Source organism: Euphorbia lathyris, chromosome 2 (genome assembly GCF_963576675.1).
Source record: "Euphorbia lathyris chromosome 2, ddEupLath1.1, whole genome shotgun sequence".
In the NCBI taxonomy this organism is placed as follows: Eukaryota; Viridiplantae; Streptophyta; class Magnoliopsida; order Malpighiales; family Euphorbiaceae; genus Euphorbia; species Euphorbia lathyris.
Window position 1 is genome coordinate 44,839,182 of NC_088911.1, and position 19,621 is coordinate 44,858,802.

The following is a 19,621-nucleotide window of genomic DNA, read 5'->3' on the forward strand; positions in this document are numbered from 1 at the left end:
ATAGGCACAAGAGAATTTATTATGTCGTGAATTTAGTGTTTCCAAATGTGATACATGGATATTGTTGTCAACATATGAGAATGAATGTGAAAGCTAAATTCTGGAAAATTAGAAAGCTAGATGAGGTGTATTTGTGAGCTGATAAAGCTTATAGAGTTTCATATTTAGAGCAAGCTTGTATTGAGAAATAGTCACGTGCATACTTTCATACCCATCGGTATAATATAATGACCATAAATATTGCAGAATCATAGAATGCAGTTATGGTGGTAGGAAGACGGCATATCACAATGTCGGTAGAGTACATTAGAGCTACTGTCCAACGATGGTTTTACGAGAGACAACAATTGGCTGGTAAACATTTTAGATATTATATCTTTTGAATATTGGATGCTATATAAGTATATTAATAGAACAACTTTAAATTTTAGGATCACGACAACATCATTTGTCGTATTAGAATGAAAAGAAGATGATGAGTCATGTAGCCAAAGCTATCCCTTGTACGTTCTTTGGAATAAGCAAACATGCATTTCAGATCGGAGATCGAACAAAAGGGGGAGTTGTGGACTTAAATGCAAGCACTTGCACGTGTAGGAAATGACAACTTTCTCAATTTCCTTACAAAGTTGCGTGTCAGCATCGTCTGAGTAACGCATACCAATGGGTGGATAGTCAAATTCCTTTCACTATGCATCATTCCTCTCCATTCTAGATCCAATATATGGTTGTGGTCGTCAATTCAACTTTTAACTACCCAACAACCGTTTTCAAATGCAGCACCGATTTTAGCTTTACAACCTACATTTTTGTACTTTTTTCGAGCTACTATTTCCCTCCTTCTGTCATAACATAACGGCCTATACTTATCTTCGCCTCCTTTGCCTTTCATGGATGATGAAATTATAACATAAAAACCTTTGAAACTCTCATTTTGTCTGTATATACCAGTCAAACTCTATAAAGTCGGATATGACATTTTTATCTATGGATCATGTTTCACGTCTATATTGTTATCACCTGATGTACCTGTTTCTTCATGAATGGTATTGTGCTCAACTGTAACATCATCTGTTTACTTATTCAGGTTTGTGTTATCAATAAAATTGTCGCTATCATCATTTTCTTCATTATGCAGGGTTGTGTTATCACCATCGCTATCGTCATCTGATTATCCAAACATCTGCTCAATTGCCGATCACCCATCTCTCTTGTTAATAGAGTAAAATTTGATGTTCAATTTGCTTTTAGAGGAACAACATGCAATTCCAAATGCACAACCATTCATGTGTATTTAAATGGAGGAGGCTATTATTTAATATTTCAGCAATCATTACATTTCTCGTAAATGAAGAGCATTAGATGGAGGATGTTGTTGCTTAATATTTCATCAAATCATTACCTTTCTCGAAACCTATGAGCATTAAATGGAGGTAGAAATTGTTTAGGCGGGAGTCTAGATGTGCAATTGTTCCTGCCGAAATATGCATAGTCTAGCGGCAAGCTATACAATGGTAGTTTATGTCCAACCAGAGAGGGAAGCCCAAGTACCGACCTATGTTGATCGAAGTAGAGGCCCCTAAGATGTGGGATATCACAGAATTCAGTTCCGATGCTACATTACTGCTGCAAAAGAGTCCTGACTTTCCAAGGTTTACCGCATGCCCTGATGCCGCTTAATAATCTTCCAACACTTGTTTCACAACCCGACTCTCAGCAATTGATGTTCTGAAAAGCAAGAATGCATCATCAGCAAACAGTAAATGTCTGATAGGTGGCGCTCCCCGCGCCACATGGCATCCATGTAAATTGCCACACGTTTCCTCCTTTGAAAGTAAAGTCGAGAGTCCCTCTACACAAAATAGAAATAAGAATAGGGATAGCAGGTATCCTTACCTAATACCTCGATGGGGTAATAAGACCCACCACTTCATTATTCACCTTGACAGAGTACTTAACCGTGGAGACACACAACATCATCATATTAACCCATTTAGTTTGAAAGCCTAATTTCAGCATCACAGCTTTAAGGTAATTCTAGTCCACCCTATCATAGGCCTTGCTAATATCAATTTTGAAGGCAACATCCCCAATTTTTTTTTATGAATGTTACGTTTCATGTTGTGTATGACCTCAAAGGTAATAAGCATATTATTTGTGATACTTCTACCCTTAATAAAAACTGATTGTGATTTAGAGATAACCTTGGGCAAGACTCTCTTCAATCGGTTTGCTAAGAATTTCATAAAGATCTTGTAAAGTACGTTGCAGAGGGTGATTGGTCGAAGATCCTTCATGGTGCGTGGCTCCACACATTTGGGAATAATGCAGATGATGGAATCATTGAGATTATCAGGGAACTTACCCGAGTCGAACCACTGCTGACTTGCTTCAAAAATATTATCTCCCAAAACATCCTAAAACCTCTAATAAAAGCTAGTCTTGATGCCTTTAGGCCCTGAGGCTTTGTCAAGGTGCATCTAGAACAGTGCCTCCTTGAATTCAGCTTTTAAGAGAGGGCCTAAAAGCATGGCATTGTCTAAGGTAGAGACTTTAGGAGAAATGAATTGCAGCACCCGGTCAGAATTACTATTGCTAGGAGAAAATAGGTCAAAAAAGTACCGTGATGCAATCTGGCAGAGACCGACATTATCATATTCCCAGACCCCTTCATTATTCTGTAGGCGGGAGATTCTGTTACGCTTATGTCTGCCACTGGCATATGAGTGAAAGAACTATGTATTAATATCCCCTTATGTGAGCCAAAATATCTTAAACCATTGTCTTTAATGATCTTCTTCTTGTAGTATGAGGGATATTAGTTTTTTTTTCTGTCTTGTATTCAGTAGCCACCGTTGGGGAGGTTGACTCATGGAGCTGCTCTAACTTCCTGTTACTAGACTTGACTTTTTGCCTGTAACTTTTGTTTAGTAGTTGTCCCCATTTACTTAGATAGTCAGCCACTCTGCTCAGCCTTTCAGATATCGGGAGGAAAACCAAAGCCTGCCATTCTTAAAGTACAAGGTCGCTGATGTCGGGCTCCTGAAGCCATTTATTTTCAAAGAAGAACCATCTAGATGAGTGGTCCAAGATCGGAGCGATTGTATTCTGAGCGAAGTTGTTCGGAAAATTAACTGCTAGTTTGTCGAAGCAAAAACTCGATCCAATCTTTCTTGAACCTCGTTATCTTTACCTCTATGTCGAATCCAGGTGAAAGGGTACCCTTCTAGCAGAATCTCATATAACCCACATGCCTTAATGGTTTCTCGAAATCCCTTAAAACACCAATCCGGGTGGGCAACTAGCCCCTTATTATCTGTTGGGGAAAGCAAATCATTAAAGTCACCCACAATTGCCTAAGGAACTACTTAAGCTACTACAATGTTGCGTAAAATTTACCACGATTGTTTCCTTCTTGAACTCTCCGGGCAGCCATAGAATCCAGTCAGTCTCCAGTTACCCCTCTCTCTATCTTTAATTTCCAAATCAATGTAATTAGTGGAGAAGGAGAGTAGTGCACACCAATATGCAATCTTCCAAAAACACATATACCTCCACTTCTCCCCACACAATCCACTGCATAACAACCTTCATAACCCAAGCGAACTCGGATTTCCTCAACTCTAGTACTACACACCAACATCTGAAATAAAAAACGATATCTGGTTTATGAGCTCTAATAAGCTCACAGAAAATTGGAACTGCCTGGACATTCCCTAGTCCCCAGCAGTTTCAGCTCAGTACCTTCATTGCGCAGGGCAGACCCGAGCACTCAGGTCTGCCAATTTTCCGTTTTTTGAGACGAACTTCTCATTCTGTGCTGTTGTAGTTAGGACTAGGCATTTGGACTGAAGATACTGGACTGGGCTGAATATCCGAGTCAAAATATCCGAAACTGGACTGAACTGTTGACATTTTTTAAAGAACCGGACCGTTGACTTTTTATTAAAGAACTGGACCAAAATTATCCGAAACTGGACTGATAACCGAATTGGATTGAATTGGATCGAACTGGATTGAAAAAACCGATAATTTATTGACATAAAATTTATCATTTCAAATTTTATTATTAGTTTTATATTTTATAAATAATTAAATGGATAGCATAATAAAAGGGTCTACAATTTGGGGATTATTCAGTTAATGGGCTTCAAATTCGGTTGACCTAATGATTAAACCCAACCCAATTCAAACTCAACACAAATAAAACCCAAATCTAACCTAACTAAACCCTAACTATATATATCCTAAGCAACCCTCACTATTTTCTACGCCTCCCTATTTTCTCTGCTTCCATCTACAACTCTAATTCTCTATCAATTAACCCTCTCATCTCCCTCTAACTTTTCACTCTCTTACTTTCTTTTCTCTTAACTTCTCTTAACTTAGTTTTTATTGTTTTTAGCTACATCAAAACCCCCTTTTTTGTGTAAGTTTGGAAACGTTGTTCTCCGGTGATTCAGGGTGGGCTTTTTGGTGATGGTAAGAGATCTCCCTTTTAATATTTTTATTTTTTCGAGTTTAATAATCAGTTTTCTTGGTTCGTTTGATCTGATTTTTTTAGATCTATATTAAAGGTAAGATCTTGATGAACTAAAGGAGAAAGCAAAACATCTAGTGGTAAGTGGAGTTGGACGAACTCCGATGACTGTGGACGGCGGACGATAGTGGTTTAACGGAGGTACAAACATTTTTGTTTTTATCTCTGTTCTTGGTCTCGGCTTTAGATCTAGATCCATGTATAAATGTGTGTTTTGATTTTGTGAGATTTATGTGGTTGGTGTTTCGAATTAATAATATTATAATTATTAAATTTTTGTTAATTTTTTATTAGTATTTTTTTATTTTGTAAAAGGAAAAAAAACAAAAACTATTTAATTAGTTTCTAATTATCTTAGAAGTGGCCTTCACGAATTGGACAGATGCATTAAAAAAATGAATTTGACACTATGACTAAAAACAATGCATATAATGAAGTGGGTGTTTACTATATTCTATTTCATTAAACAAGTGGGTGTTTACTGTATAGTTACTGCATAATTCAATTTGAACTATTGTTTTTTGGGATATTGGTTTAGTAATTCGTTTGAACTAATGTTTTTGTAATTTAATGAAGGAAAATGTCTTCTTCGGGCATCAAGCGGAAATCAACGTGTGATAGTTCATCAACAGATAGTGTTAAATTTAACTCTATGCTACCACCCCGACCACAATCACATGCTGATAGTACTAGCATCAGTGGACCAAATATCCAAACTGACATTGTTGGCTCTTCTCCATCTCAAAAAGGTGATGCATCTCTTTCTCAAGAAGATAGCAAAACTAGATCTTTTGTGTGGGAACATTTTACAAAGCTTCGTGATTCACAAGGAGAGTTAACTGGTAGAGTAATTTGTATTTGGTGTCATGGAAATTATCAAGGAATAAATGGGAAAGGAACTTCAAGTCTATGGAAACATTTGAGAGAATCTCGTAAAAAATTTCCACATAAAGAAGATTTGACTGAAGCACAAAAAAATAAAGATAAAACTCAGCCAATTTTAGTATTTAACAAACCAAATGATAGTAAGAAAGCAAAATTGGTTTGTCATAGTTTTTATCAGGAGCGTTGTAGAAGAGATTTGGTTAGAATGATTGTAATAGATGAATTGCCATTTAGGACTGTTGAAAAACATGGGTTTAGAGATTTTTGTGCTAACAATCTTCCAGAATTCAAAATCCCTTCAAGGAGAACTATCACTAGGGATTGTTTTTCTTTGTTTAACAAAGATAAAATGAAATTGAAACTTTTAATCAACTCCCAATGTCAAAGAGTATCTTTAACTACAGATACTTGGGCAAGTCTCCAAAATGTGTCATACATGTGTTTAACTGCTCATTCTGTTGATAGTGAATGGTGTGTGCAAAAGAAAATTTTGAATTCCTGTGTGGTAGAAAGTCATAAAGGGATTCATCTTGCTAATGCTATTAGTTCTTGCATGGAAAAGTGGGGATTAACTAGGATAATGTGCATAACTGTTGATAATGCTTCAGCTGATGATGTTGCAGTTGAACAATTGAAGAAAAAATTGATTAAAAAAATGCACTTGTGTTGGATGGAGTTTCTTTTCATATGAGATGTTGTTCTCATATTCTTAATTTGATAGTCAAAGATGGTCTTCAACTAGTTGATGAATCAATCAAAAGAATAAGAGCTTCAGTTAAATACATTCGTAATAGCCCACAGAGACTTGCTACCTTCAAACGTTGTTGTGAGTCATCAAACATTAAGTATATAAAAGCATTATGTTTAGATTGCCCTACTAGATGGAATAGTACTTATTTGATGTTGGATGTTGCATTAGGATATCAAAAGGCATTTGACAAGTTAGAAGATCTTAATAAGAAATATGCAGAGGAATTTGTGAATGATATTCTTGTTGAGAGTGATTGGGTGAATATTAAGAATCTGTGTAGGTTTTTGAAAAGGTTTTATGACATAACTTGCAAATTATCTGGCTCATCATACTCTACATCAAGCCTTTATTTTCCCGAGGTGATGAAAATTCTCAAGGATATAACATTATGCCAAAATAGTAAAAATTCTTCTTTGAAACACATGGGAATTCAGATGAGAGCAAAATTTGATAAATATTGGGATTCTATTGACACAATGAATATGATGCTTTTTGTAGCAGTAGTTTTAGATCCAAGGTATACGATGAAATATTTGATGGCTAAATATATTGAATTTTATAGCAAGAGTAATGCTAATGAGTTGGTGGCACGAGTTACAAAGATTATTATTACATTGTTAGATGAATACAAGGTAAAAGATGTGGATTTTGGAGCACAAATTTCTAAGTTTGATGAAGTGGGTGATGACATTGATGATGATATTGATGATTATTTTTTGAATGTCGATAAAAATAATGTGGTAACTGAGGGAGATTGGGATAGTCAATGAGTTACCTGAGAAATATGTAGTTGATTTTGACCTTCTAACGTGGTGGAAGGTTAATGCTATAAGGTATCCAGCTTTATCTCAAGTTGCTAAAGATGTTTTTGCAATCCAATGTTCTACTGTGGCTTCCGAATCTATATTTAGCACGAGCGGTAGAACTTTAGATCAATTTAGGAGTTCTTTAACTCCTATTACTGCTGCGGTGTTGATTTGTTGTCAAGATTGGCTAAGAACCTCGACTCTACCGTTCAAATATGAAGAAGAACTTGATGATCTCGAAGATATTGAACAAGGTAATATTTCCTTAAAAAAATTATTTTTATTTATTTATTTTAGTGTGAATATGAATTTATTATGTGCATAATTTATTATTTATAGATTTTGATAAAATTGGATTAAAAAGAATTAATTAACCATTTGTCTTCTTTAGGTTATACTGATTACATATTCAGATGTATTCTTAGTATGAATTTATTTTTAACTTTGTTCTCTAATTTTGCAGAGATTAGTTCTGATCCTGATGTTGCAGCGTCTTTTACATCCATATTTCAATTGGAGTGTTGAAGTTTTTCAAGCACATTGATTTTGTTTGACAATTAATATGTATTGTAAACAAATGTTATTTCATTTGGCTAAGAATTTTTATTTTACTTAAATATTTTTATATTTTTATCTTATAAATTTAATTTTTATTTCATTAGAATATTTATCCGAATAACCGAATAACCGTATTGGATTGAACTGGATTGGACCGGAACCGATCTCCGAATCTCCGAACTGGATTGAATCGAACTTTTTGGTACAATCCAATCTTGGAGATTTAATCTTTCAATTCAAGTTTGGAGATTTCTATTTTGATATCTCCGAACTACAATCCAATCTTGGAGATTTTTGAATCTCTGAATTGGACCGGACTGTACCTAGCCCTAGTTGTAGTTACTGTTTTATTGCCAGGCTGAGTGGTCGAGCGGTGCTGATGAACATCAGTTTAATTATCCTTCAGGTTGTACTGGTCCACTTCCATTGTGCTCACGACATCTATTACTGAAGTGCCTGTTAAATTTACTGAACCCCTGTACCCGAATCTCTCTCTTGACCCACTATAGCTGCATTACATCTCCTTTTTTCTCCTTAGGTATTTCTATTCCACTTTTCATGTTCTGATGAATTAATGATGTCTTGAAGCACTGCCTTATCCTTTCTTATTAGGCTGGCCCCCAAATTGTTAGCCAAACATTACAGATTTCTCAGACCTAGAAAGCTGCCTTGGCCACTTCCCTGAGACGGTGAAGACCTTGTGACTTTGTTTAGAGTTGTGTCTTGTGTTGCCAAACTTGATGTATTCCCTAGACCATCCGCTTCTTCCTTGAACCATCTCTCCCCTCCCAGATTAGCCAAATGTTTGGGTATGGCACAGAGCAAGATATCCCAGTCTCTGTTTAACTCTTCAGCGGCATTTGATAGTAACGTTCACAATTTCGATCAATGTGGCATATGAGCCCACAAATAAAACAAAATATTGGTAACTTCTTATACCTGAAGGTGAATGTCAGCCACTCTCCTCCTGCCTGCCTTCCTTAGTTTCTTTTCCTTTTTCAATGGAAGCCTTATATCAATTCATACTCTGATGCACATAAAAATCTTGCCATGAGTCTAGACGTTTTTAGGATCATAAGAGATAAAGCTCCCAATGTAGTCAGCTAATGCCTTACCCACAATTTATGTGAAAAAGCCCATTGCGAAACCATGAACCTGCACCCAGAAATGTGCAAAATGTAATGGTGCTTCAGACGGGTCTTCCCTAGGAATCAATTCATAGAGAACCACGAGATGATTATCGAAGGTCTAGGGACCCCATCCATGACCCATCTCAAATCATAGGCGTGGAAGAAATGAAAGAGGATTAATTTGCTTCACAATTCTTCAATCTGTAATCCTTTCCCAGGTTGCCAAACATTAGCCAAACGATGTTTCAGAATTGTGAAATTGTACGAACGAGTTGTAATTACCGTACCAACCAGACAAAATTCGTATTCGTTTGGCAGATGAGAGTTGACTAGTTCTTGAAACTCAAAGCCATCGTCCGCAATGTTTAAGAGTTGTAGTTGATCTTCCATAGTCTAACACCGAGAAGAACTTCAGGCGAAAGAGATGTATAGAAAACCAGAGTCCGCGGTTAAAAACAAACCAGAGGAACCTTCGAAAATCCCCACCCGACCAAAAAGAGAAGACATCAACTACCAATTCAAGGGAATTGGCTTTTGCGAGAGAAGTGAGTTGGAGAATTAAGAACCGCAGTGAGAGGAACAACCAAGAGGCGGTGAAATCAAAAGGTATGGGATGGAACCCTAGCAATCCTCAACAGGGGAAAAAAACCGCAACTCTCAACAGGGGTAAAAAATTTCCGTTAGTTAATTATATGTATTTAGTAAACCATTTTATATTATTATTTTTAAGTAGTACAATACATATTTTAATTCAATTTATATAACAATTTATTTATCAATAAATAAAATCCGATTAATTTCTGATTAATCGTCAATTAATTTCCGATAAATTTTTAAGAGTCTATCCATCCAATTAGCGTCTAACACTTTTTTACGATGTTATTTATCCTATTAAAAATAATTTCTCTCTAACTACCATAATTATGTTCAACAATTATACCCATTCTCAAATAAGTGAGGATATTTTACTTTCTCTAGGAAAATATTTCTCTCAAGGAAACATAATTTACTCTCAATTAGTAATAGGGTAAATTTAGAAAGAGTTTTACTATTTAATGCCCCTAAATTATTTATCACCGCCTCTACCCTTTTCATAATTTTTTTCAAAATTGAATTTTTTTGAGAGAATCTGCCAAAATTTGGCCTAAACGGATGCGACATTCGTTTAGGCCAAATTTTGACCAATGCAAAATCATAAAATTTTTAGTGACGAAAAATGCAAAATTGTCGTAAAATATATATATTATTTTCATGAATTCTTTGATAAAAATGTAAATTTTAATGTTTCCGACTTGTAATCATTCATTTTCGGAGTATGGGTTGTCACACATGAATTATTTTCATAATTTCAACTATTGTTGTTCGGGTTTATGATTTTGGAGAGAGAATTTTCAGTTTTTGATCAAAATTATGAGAAGGGCAAAAAAGTCAAGATAAAAACGGTGATAAGTAATTTGGGGATGATATTTAGCAGTCCACATTTAGAAAACATAAATTGTCAAGGGTTTTCCATGCTTTGATATGATTATCATTTTATATCATATCTAATCATATCAGTTATATTAGATCACATATTAACATGAATTTAGCTTTTAACTATCATCTTCAATTTTCAATTCAGTATCATCTTAAATTTTTAATTCAATTGACTATGTGACACGATATCGAGCATCTTTAACTAAGTGATCAACGATTCAATTTTCGACAATTCTATATATTGATTTATTTTTAACACATGTCATGTGAATTGGACACTTAGCTATGAGCTTAAACCTTTAGGCCCCGTTTGGTACTATGTAATGGAATACCTATTACAATGAAAACTCATTACCAAGTTTGGTTAGTCCTATAATTTTTATCGTAATGGAATCACAAAATACATTATTCAATTTTTCAGTGAAAAAACCGAAAACGAAAAAAAAGCAAAACCCGAAAACGAGAAAAAACGCAAAAATTGAAAAACGGGAAAAACATGAAAACGAGAAAATATGTGAAAACACGAAAAAAAGAAAAGGAGAAAAACATGAAAAATGAGAAACACGGAAAAGACCAAAAATAGAAAAACAACGAAAACTGGAAAACCGAAGAAAGAAAAAAATAATGGGAAAAACATGAAAACACGGAAAAAAAAGAAAACGGAAAAATGCGAAAACAAAAAAAAACGAGAATGCAAAAAAAAAAAAACATGAAAATTGCATTTAACTAGAGCTTAATGCATATTTACACCCTTAGAGCATCTCCAACACTAACTAGCTATTTGACTTTCTAAAATAATATAAAATATTAGTTTAGCCAAATTTAGCTAGCCAAATTTATGCTTTGCTCCAACCATACTAGCTATTTGACTCTCTATTTGATTATTTTATTATTAAAAGTGATTAAATTTAAAGAAAAAAAGAAAAATTAGAAAAAAGATACAAAGAGGAAAGAGAAAAAATAAATAAAAAATAGAAATAGCAAGCCAAAGAGACTAGCCAAATTTAGCTAGTGAAAATGGCTAGCTATTTAATTTAGAGAGCCATATCACCTTGTTGGAGTGATCACTCTCTAAATGGCTAGCTAAATTTAACAATTTAGAGAGCCATGTCACCCTATTGGAGATGCTCTTACAGTCGGCAAGTTTTGCCTTGAACTTTTTAAATAACTTATCACAAACTTATACTTAGCTAAAAACCTATCACACACCTATAGTTTACATTAAAAACCTATCACACACCTGAAGTTGGCTCATTCGGACCTCCTGCACACAAAATCACTGATCTGTCATCTTTGACATATGAGATGACATACAGAACGAACTAATACGCTTTCATTTTTTCTATAGCACTCACATGCGTGTGTAATAAGTGTTTAAAGCCAACTATAAGTGTGTGATAAATTATTTAAAAAGTTCAAGGTGGCAATAGTCAAAACTTGCCGAACTTTAAGAGTGTAACTTAAAGTATTGTAATGATAATTTCATTTTATATAAAATTTGCATGGTAATAGAATAATTATTTCATTCTATTTTATTCCGCATTTAATTACATTACATTGTATTAAAGAAGTACTAGTTCAATTCGTTGTATGACAACCTGCATGGAATGTGAAGAGTATAACTAGAAGAAATTGAGATAGTTAGCCCTAAAAATTAGCCAAATAACATCTGTCCAAATGGTAAATAATCTAAAAATTGCAATGCCAGAAATGATTAAAACCTGATGATGCCATTTGCAGCCCAAATTCCAGGGGCATTTACAGAGCCACCAATAAGAGTAGTGGCTATCATATGCAATTTTCAAAAAGAATTTATCAACACAATTAAAGGAGCAAGCTTTTCTGCTTTTAGAATCCCTGTTTCTGCTGCTGAACAAACTCCATCCTTCCATGATTGAATTCTCACTCTCTAAGCTTTCACTTCCACTTGCATCCGCAACTCATTCCCTTCCTTCTTCCTATCAGCTTCCATATCCAAATTTGATGTATACTTGTTCTGATACCATGGATTGGATGTCAATATCCTTAATTCTGACTTGTCATTGATCTCCAAAACTTCAGGCAACCCATTTGTGCAACCTCTTGACATACCCACATCAATCCTTATTGCCTTATTATCACAAGCCCCATTAATCCCAGCTTGCTGAATTGTGTGCCCCATTATCATTCGCTTCACCCCTGGAACTGTAGCAAGAACATGCTCCAGAGCTGCACAATCACAGTTCATTGCTACTTCATGTGAGAATTTCCTTAACCATACCACTGAATCCCTTCCTCTGCAATAACTTGGTGCTGATTTTTGGGCTAACCCACTTATCCAATCTCTTACTTCCTTGTTCATTCTCTCCAATCCATAATCTACATGTTCTGCTAATAATCCACCATGAACAAAAATTGAATCCCCAATGACCAATACTGTCACATTCTTGGACAAGAATTTATTGGCAATAGGGCCATCAGGCCTTAATGCAGCAATTCTAGCTCTAATGCCATTCAAGAACTCTTCTTTGACTCCTCTGAAACAGGAAGGAATTCCAGCAAAGATATCCTTTTGCTTTTCCAATCCATTGCATAGAGACTTCATTTTGTTACCTGAAGAGTACCAAAAGGCCCAATCCGAAAACTCTTGTAATCCTAACTTTGTTACAAACCTAAAATCGCCTTCTATATTCATTATCTCATGGTTCCCGTTCATAGTGATCAAATTGCCTCCAGATTTCGTTGCTTCTCTCTTCAATTTCTCCAGAAAATAGAGGATTTTCAGCTCCTCTCCACCGCGATCAAGTACATCACCAATTTGAACAACCGTTGCAGATCCTCCCGACCACCGATCGGAGCCATCAACCAAGCCCGCTAACCTGAATGCCTGTTTGGTTTTCTCCAAATCTCCATGCAAATCCCCAACTGCAATCAGACGATTCGGAGAGGGATATTGAGTTCTTAAATCCGAGGTTTGTTGATTTTGAGAATCAAGAGAGGGCAAGAAAAGACCACCACTGACAGAGAAATCGACGAATGTATCAACAAAGGAGGAGAGAAGAGACGGGATAGCTTTGCAAATCGGACTGCTTGCTTTGACTTCCATTTCCCTCTCCATTGGAAGAATGTGGGTATTGATTGATTTTTGAATTTTGAGGATTTTGAAAGCAGAAAGAGACCCAAAAGAGACGGAAAAAGAGACAAAAACGATCTTGATCTCCTTACGTTTAAATGGGCTGGGTGTTGGGTTAGAAATAACTTTTCGACCCGATCCACTTATGACTTTCTGTGCAACCGATGCCAAAAACCCTTAAAACCCTCTACCTACTATTGCAGCATACAAGGCAAAAACCCTATTCCTTTCCTTCAAAAAGAACTGGTTGAAATCTCTCACATTGGTAGCAATTTAATTGACGGAAATAATGGATCACATAGCTGCAATTGAACAGCAGATGGTGTCAGAGAGATTAAGGAAGAAACTCAACGATGTAAATGAAGCTGCACAGACCCATCTCTCTCCCATCCAAGATCACGTCAATTTCACTCTTCAGGTTTGCATATGTTATCTATTTCCGGGGGTTGTGAGATTTAGGAACCTTTTTTTAGGGTACTTCTGGGTATCCAAGAAACTTTATTTGGTTTTGCTCTACCTTTTAAGCTTTTGATATTTATCGGAGAAATTATTGATTTTTTTTAAATAGCCAGATTGTATCAGGTTGTCTTTATGAGTCCTTTTTGTATAGTGTTTGAAACGTAACTTCTTGCAGCAAGCATACTTCAAATGTGCATATGAATGCTTTGATAGGCAAAGAAAGCAGGAAGAGATAGGCAGTTGTGTTGAGAGATGCAGTGTTCCTGTTGTCAACGCTCAACATCTGTTTGAGAACGAGATGGCCAAGTTTCAAGTAAGTTGTTTTATATTTCTGACTGATTTTTTCTTCGAACATGATTTTGATGTCAAGTTAAACTTAAACATGATTTTCAGGATAGAAATTGGACTTAAGCTGAAAACATGATTTTGATGTTAGTCAACTTGAAAATAGACTTGGCAAGCTAACAATGTCGTTCTATGAGATTGATAATTTAACCCAGACATATGAAGCCTGATTATTGTGATCATACCCCACCGTCATTAACATTTTTTTGCAGGGTTTCATTGTCAGCTAATTTTTCCCAGTGATGTTTAGAATTCTAAATAGACTAAAAAACATTTGATTTTCTTTTTTAAATAAAAAAAGCAAGGCAAACAGTTTAAAAGAGAATCAAAGCACTCAACATAAGCCGAAAACAAACCTCAATAACAATAATTAAACTTCAGGAAATATGTACCAAAAAAATGAAAAAATAGCTACATTCACCCATAGAATGCTTCAGTGTTAGATACATCACATGATTAGATATGCAATAGAAAACAATAAGCTAATAATAAACTTGCAAAGACGAAAAGGAAAAAAAATCCATACTGCCCAAAACCAGCTAAAAGCAAACTGAAGTTATTTACCTCATAATAGAGAAACAGTTTAGCTTATGTTCAAGTGGGTGAAGTTAAGTGGCTAATTTTCTCAGTTACTGCCACCATCTTGGATAAACTAAACTGTCAACATATGGAGATGCAAAAAAGGAGCACGTATACTTACTGTAGTACGTGATATTATCGCCTTGAATCACACTATCCTCAAAGCTACCATCTTTTGTGTCATAGATTCTAAGCATGCATTGGCTTCCATAATTCTTGTTGGCCTTCAGAGTTATCATCCACACTTCCTACAGACTCCTTGTGTGATTCATCACTTTCAAACATTTGAGGTTTGCTGAAGGCAGATTCACATACTCCAAACTTTCTTCCACCAAAGGAAAATTATATCATAAAGTTTGTTTCCTCATCTTCATAATACTCTGTTGTGTAAACAGATTGGTGGAATTCGATCCTTTTCTTTCTAAATTAAACACCACATATATTATCATTACCCGCAGGTGTAGTTTCTCCCTCCGCATGTGAGGGTCACTTGGTGGCATTTACAGCCGGTCCCAAGCCCAGACAAAGGAGGAGGGTTGCGGTAGGTTTGTGGCGGCCAGCGTAAAACTTAGCTACATCTTATGACATGAACCATAGTATGAATATCGTGGGGGTGTTCCCTACTCAGCGACGCGCTGCACTTCTTAGACCCGGGTGTAGTGAAAAATATGCAAGGGTTGCTAGGTCGTCGCCCCGAAGCGGCGCGCCACCCCAAGACCCGGGGGTGGTGTCAAATATGCAAGGGTTGCGGGTAAATAAGCTAGTCCATGGTAATGGTAGGGGTAGGGGTAATAGGTTACGCTTTGGGACATGGAACATAGGCTCTTTGACAGGAAAATTAGCTGAAATTGTAGATGTTATGAAGAGGAGGAGAATAAATATAATGTGCCTACAAGAAACCAAGTGGGTTGGAGCCAAGGCTAGAGAGATAGCTCATTGGGGTTATAAATTGTGGTACTCAGGAAAAGATAAGGGTAGAAATGGAGTAGGTATTGATAGGGAGTATATTGATGATGTAGTAGCGGTGTCTAGGAAGAGCGATAGGATTATGAGTGTTAAGCTTGTGATAGGAGATGAGGTTGTAAATGTCCTAAGTGCATATGCACCACAAATAGGATTAGATGTCTCTATAAGACAAGCTTTTTGGGAGGACTTGGAGGAAGTGGTGCAACAGGTTCCTAGCGATGAAAAGATGGCACTAGGTGGTGATCTCAATGGACACGTAGGTTCTAGGCGAGATAGGTTTGAGAGTGTTCATGGAGGGTATGGTTTTGGAGATAAAAATGAAGCAGGAAATGATATCTTGGAATTCGCATCAGCCTATGACTTGAGTATCATGAACACATGGTTTATGAAAAGAACATCCCACTTAGTGACTTATCGGAGTGGCGGTAATGCAAGCCAAATTGACTTCTTCCTAGTAAGGAGTGCTTGGAGAAAGAGTTATATTGATTGTAAGGTGATCCCTGGTGAGAGTACGACAACCCAACATAGAGTAGTGGTGCTTGATTTTCGAAGTAGGAGATGTATGAGAAAACGAACACCACAAGTGGAGACTAAGATTAAGTGGTGGAAACTGCAAGGGGAGAATCAACAAAAATTTGTGGATGAGATGGCCAAAAAAGATATTTGGACATGTAATATGGATTTAGATATAGATTCAATATGGACTAAGATGGAGCATAGTATAAGGGAAGTAGCGAAGGAAGTTCTAGGGGAATCTAAAGGTAGCATGCCACCGGGTAAGGACACATCTTGGTGGACAGAAGAAGTACGACAAGCAGTAAAGAGTAAGCGAGAATCCTATAAAATATTAGGGAAGTGCAGGAGTGATGAGAACTACGAAAAGTACAAAGAGGCTAAAAGGGAAGTAAAAAAGGTCATACGAGATGCTAGAGCAAAGGTGAATCGGGATCTGTACACAAGATTGGATACGAAGGAAGGGGAAAGAGACATATATAGAATTGCTCGGATGAGAGATAGGAAGACGCGAGATCTCGGAAAAGTTAAATGTGTGAAGGATGTGGACCAAAAAGTCCTAGTTGGAGATAAGGATATCAAGGAACGATGGAGGTCCTATTTTGATAACTTATTTAATGGAGATCGCGGACAAGAGGTTGGAGATATAAGTATCCCTCACGATATGATAAATCGTGAATGCATACGGAGAATTCAAAAGGGTGAAGTCAAAATGACATTAAATAAGATGAGATTGAAGAAGGCAGTAGGACCTGATGACATCCCTATTGAGATTTGGAGATGTTTGGGAGAGAGAGGAATCGAATGGTTGACGACGTTCTTCAACAAAATTTGGAGAAACAATAAGATGCCATCCGAATGGAGGAAAAGTATCCTAATCCCGTTGTATAAGAACAAAGGCGATGTCCAAGATTGTGCCAACTATCGAGGAATCAAATTAATGAGTCACACTATGAAATTGTGGGAGCGAGTGATCGAACAAAGGCTAAGGAGGACGGTGAAGATCTCGGAAAACCAGTTTGGCTTTATGCCGGGAAGATCAACTATGGAAGCCATCCACCTAATGAGACAATTAATGGAACACTATCGAAATAAGAAGAAAGACTTGCATATGGTTTTCATTGACTTGGAGAAGGCATATGATAAGGTACCAAGGGAAGTACTTTGGTGAGCCCTAATAAGGAAAAGCATTTCGCGGAAATATGTTGACATCATAAAGGACATGTATGAGGGAGCATGCACGAGTGTACACACTAGTGTTGGGAAGACTGAAGAGTTCCATATTACGATTGGAGTGCATCAAGGTTCTGCACTAAGCCCATTTCTTTTTGCCATCGTTATGGATGAACTAACGAGTTCACTTCAAGATGGTATACCATGGTGCATGTTGTTTGCAGATGATATTGTGTTGGTTGATGAGACGAAAGAAGGCGTGGAGAGGAAGTTGGAACTATGGAGACAAACTTTAGAATCTAGAGGCTTTAAGCTGAGCCGAAATAAGACAGAATATTTGGAGTGTAAGTTTAGCGGCGATAGGAGTAGGGAGGCAGGGACAATCACCCTAGATGGGAGAGTTGTTCAGGCATCGGATTGCTTTCGGTATTTAGGATCTATTATCCAAACGGATGGAGAAGTAGATGGAGATGTTGCTCATAGGATTAAATCTGGTTGGGCGAAGTGGAAGAGTGCTACGGGTTTCCTTTGTGACCCCGACATGCCCAATAGATTGAAGGGAAAATTCTACCGCACGGCAATCAAACCAGCACTGTTATATGGGACGGAGTGTTGGGCAGTGAAACCCTGTCACACTCATAAGATGTCGGTGGCGGAGATGCATATGTTGAGATGGATGTGTGGTCATACGAAAAAGGATCGGGTGAGCAATGAAATAATTAGGACAAAAGTAGGGGTTACATCTATTGAGAATAAAATGAGGGAAAACCGACTAAGGTGGTTTGGCCATGTAAGACGAAGAGCGCTTGATGCGCCGGTTAGGAGGACTGAAGAGTGGCAAAGGGATGTAGTGGTGAGGGGTCGGGGAAGACCTAAGCAAACTTGGAGGAGGGTGATCGAGAGTGATATGAGTATATTGGGGATTGAGGAAAATATGGTAGTGGATAGGAAAGAGTGGAGGGAAGAGAATTTGTGTCGCTGACACGACTTGATTTCACGGTTTTATATGATGGTTCATGTTAGCCGACCCCAAATCATTTCGGGACTATGGCTTTGTTGTTGTTGTTGTTGTTGTATTTGAATGTGATTATTGAAATATCCAAGTTATGGGGGTTTGAGGTGGTTATTTCTCATATATTATACCATTTGTATGTTTTTGTTTCATTCAATGGACTAGGTAATTCTGTTTCAGAAAATCTCAACTTTTCTGTGAAAGTGAGGAGGAAACATGTTACTTGTGCTTGAAAGCTATATATCAGTTTTATTTTTTCCAATTACTTCTGCTGAGCGAGCGATCTGTCTTGGAAGCAGAGAGGAACCTTTCAGACTGTGTTTGTGGGGAGAGATTAGAGAAGCACATATCTAAAAAGCTTTTAAATAATGCATCATTGCTTCTATAGTGTAACTCTAAAATGCATACAAGTATTTCAGGAATGGATTGTGAGGTTACTGCATCACTTGATACTGATATTGATTTGTTATTGAATTTTGGCAGGAAAGGTTGAATAGGTCATTGATGGTATGCCAAGACAAATTTGAGGCAGCTAAGCTCCAAAAGATAGGATCTGATGCTGTGAATGTTCTTGAGTCATGTGTGGACCAGTCGATTCAGGATAATCTCAAGAGCCTACCACATCTGGTTGGAAGATTGAAAGCATCTCTTTCCATCAGAGATTAAACTAACCCATATTTTGACTTCGGATAGGTACTAAATTCCTTTACTGGATATTAAGTCATGAAAATTGGCAGCAAGTAGTAGTAGTAGTTACTTTGTTGTGCTTTTTATGGCGCAATGAGGTGTATCTGTTAAATTATGCTTACGGAATCAAATTTGAGGCTGCCTTCAGTCCAAAAGGCAGTAACAACATTTTTTTGATTTAAGTTTATTGCTCTTGGAGAAATTTAATAATAATAAAAGTATACTTATTTCTAGATAGTACGAGTAGGTTTGGTTTCTCTTATCTTTTTTTGGTAAGCCTAATATATATTAGGTTATATTGAAAGATATGACTATTTTTGTCTAAAAAAAATTAATATCAGTTTTCTCCAAAAGCTACACTTTCCCATCTTTTCCAGCTTTTAAGAAAGCAGTTTTGCACTTAAGCTAATTAAGCAGGAAAAACTGTTTTTAGGCTCTTGGAAAGTAATGTCAAACTGACCCTTAACGTAATATGCCTTCAAATTAAACTTAATTTAAGCTCATCTTACTGATAGTTTGGATCTCTCTTATGTCTTAATAATTTCAATAATGAAGAAATTACCTGCTTGGAATTTACTGATTCTTGTACTGGGTTAAATTTTCAAACTCACCATAATGAGATGTATGCC

The 19,621-nt window shown here is 36.6% G+C and overlaps 2 protein-coding genes across 2 annotated transcripts; one reads left to right on the forward strand and one right to left on the reverse strand.

Moving 5' to 3' along the window:
* Positions 1-11,770: 11,770 nt before the first annotated feature.
* On the reverse strand, positions 11,771-13,389 carry LOC136217998 (shewanella-like protein phosphatase 2). Its single transcript, XM_066004717.1, has one exon. It carries the CDS (start codon positions 13,241-13,243, stop codon positions 12,056-12,058), a length of 1,188 nt encoding a protein of 395 aa, XP_065860789.1. The 5' UTR covers positions 13,244-13,389; the 3' UTR covers positions 11,771-12,055.
* A 2-nt stretch (positions 13,390-13,391) lies between these two features.
* On the forward strand, positions 13,392-19,229 carry LOC136217999 (uncharacterized). The gene is made up of 3 exons (XM_066004718.1): positions 13,392-13,676; positions 13,893-14,030; positions 18,789-19,229. The coding sequence occupies exons 1-3, from the start codon at positions 13,548-13,550 to the stop codon at positions 18,969-18,971; spliced, it is 450 nt and encodes a 149-aa protein (XP_065860790.1). The 5' UTR covers positions 13,392-13,547; the 3' UTR covers positions 18,972-19,229.
* The last annotated feature ends 392 nt before the right edge of the window (positions 19,230-19,621 follow it).

Excerpts from the sequence above, each read along its gene's own strand:
- LOC136217999 (XM_066004718.1), top strand. The coding sequence starts at position 13,548 with ATGGATCACATAGCTGCAATTGAACAGCAGATGGTGTCAGAGAGATTA. Across the intron at positions 13,677-13,892 it reads ACGTCAATTTCACTCTTCAG|CAAGCATACTTCAAATGTGC; the intron begins GTTTGCATATGT and ends AACTTCTTGCAG. Across the intron at positions 14,031-18,788 it reads ACGAGATGGCCAAGTTTCAA|GAAAGGTTGAATAGGTCATT; the intron begins GTAAGTTGTTTT and ends GAATTTTGGCAG.
- LOC136217998 (XM_066004717.1), bottom strand. The coding sequence starts at position 13,243 with ATGGAGAGGGAAATGGAAGTCAAAGCAAGCAGTCCGATTTGCAAAGCT.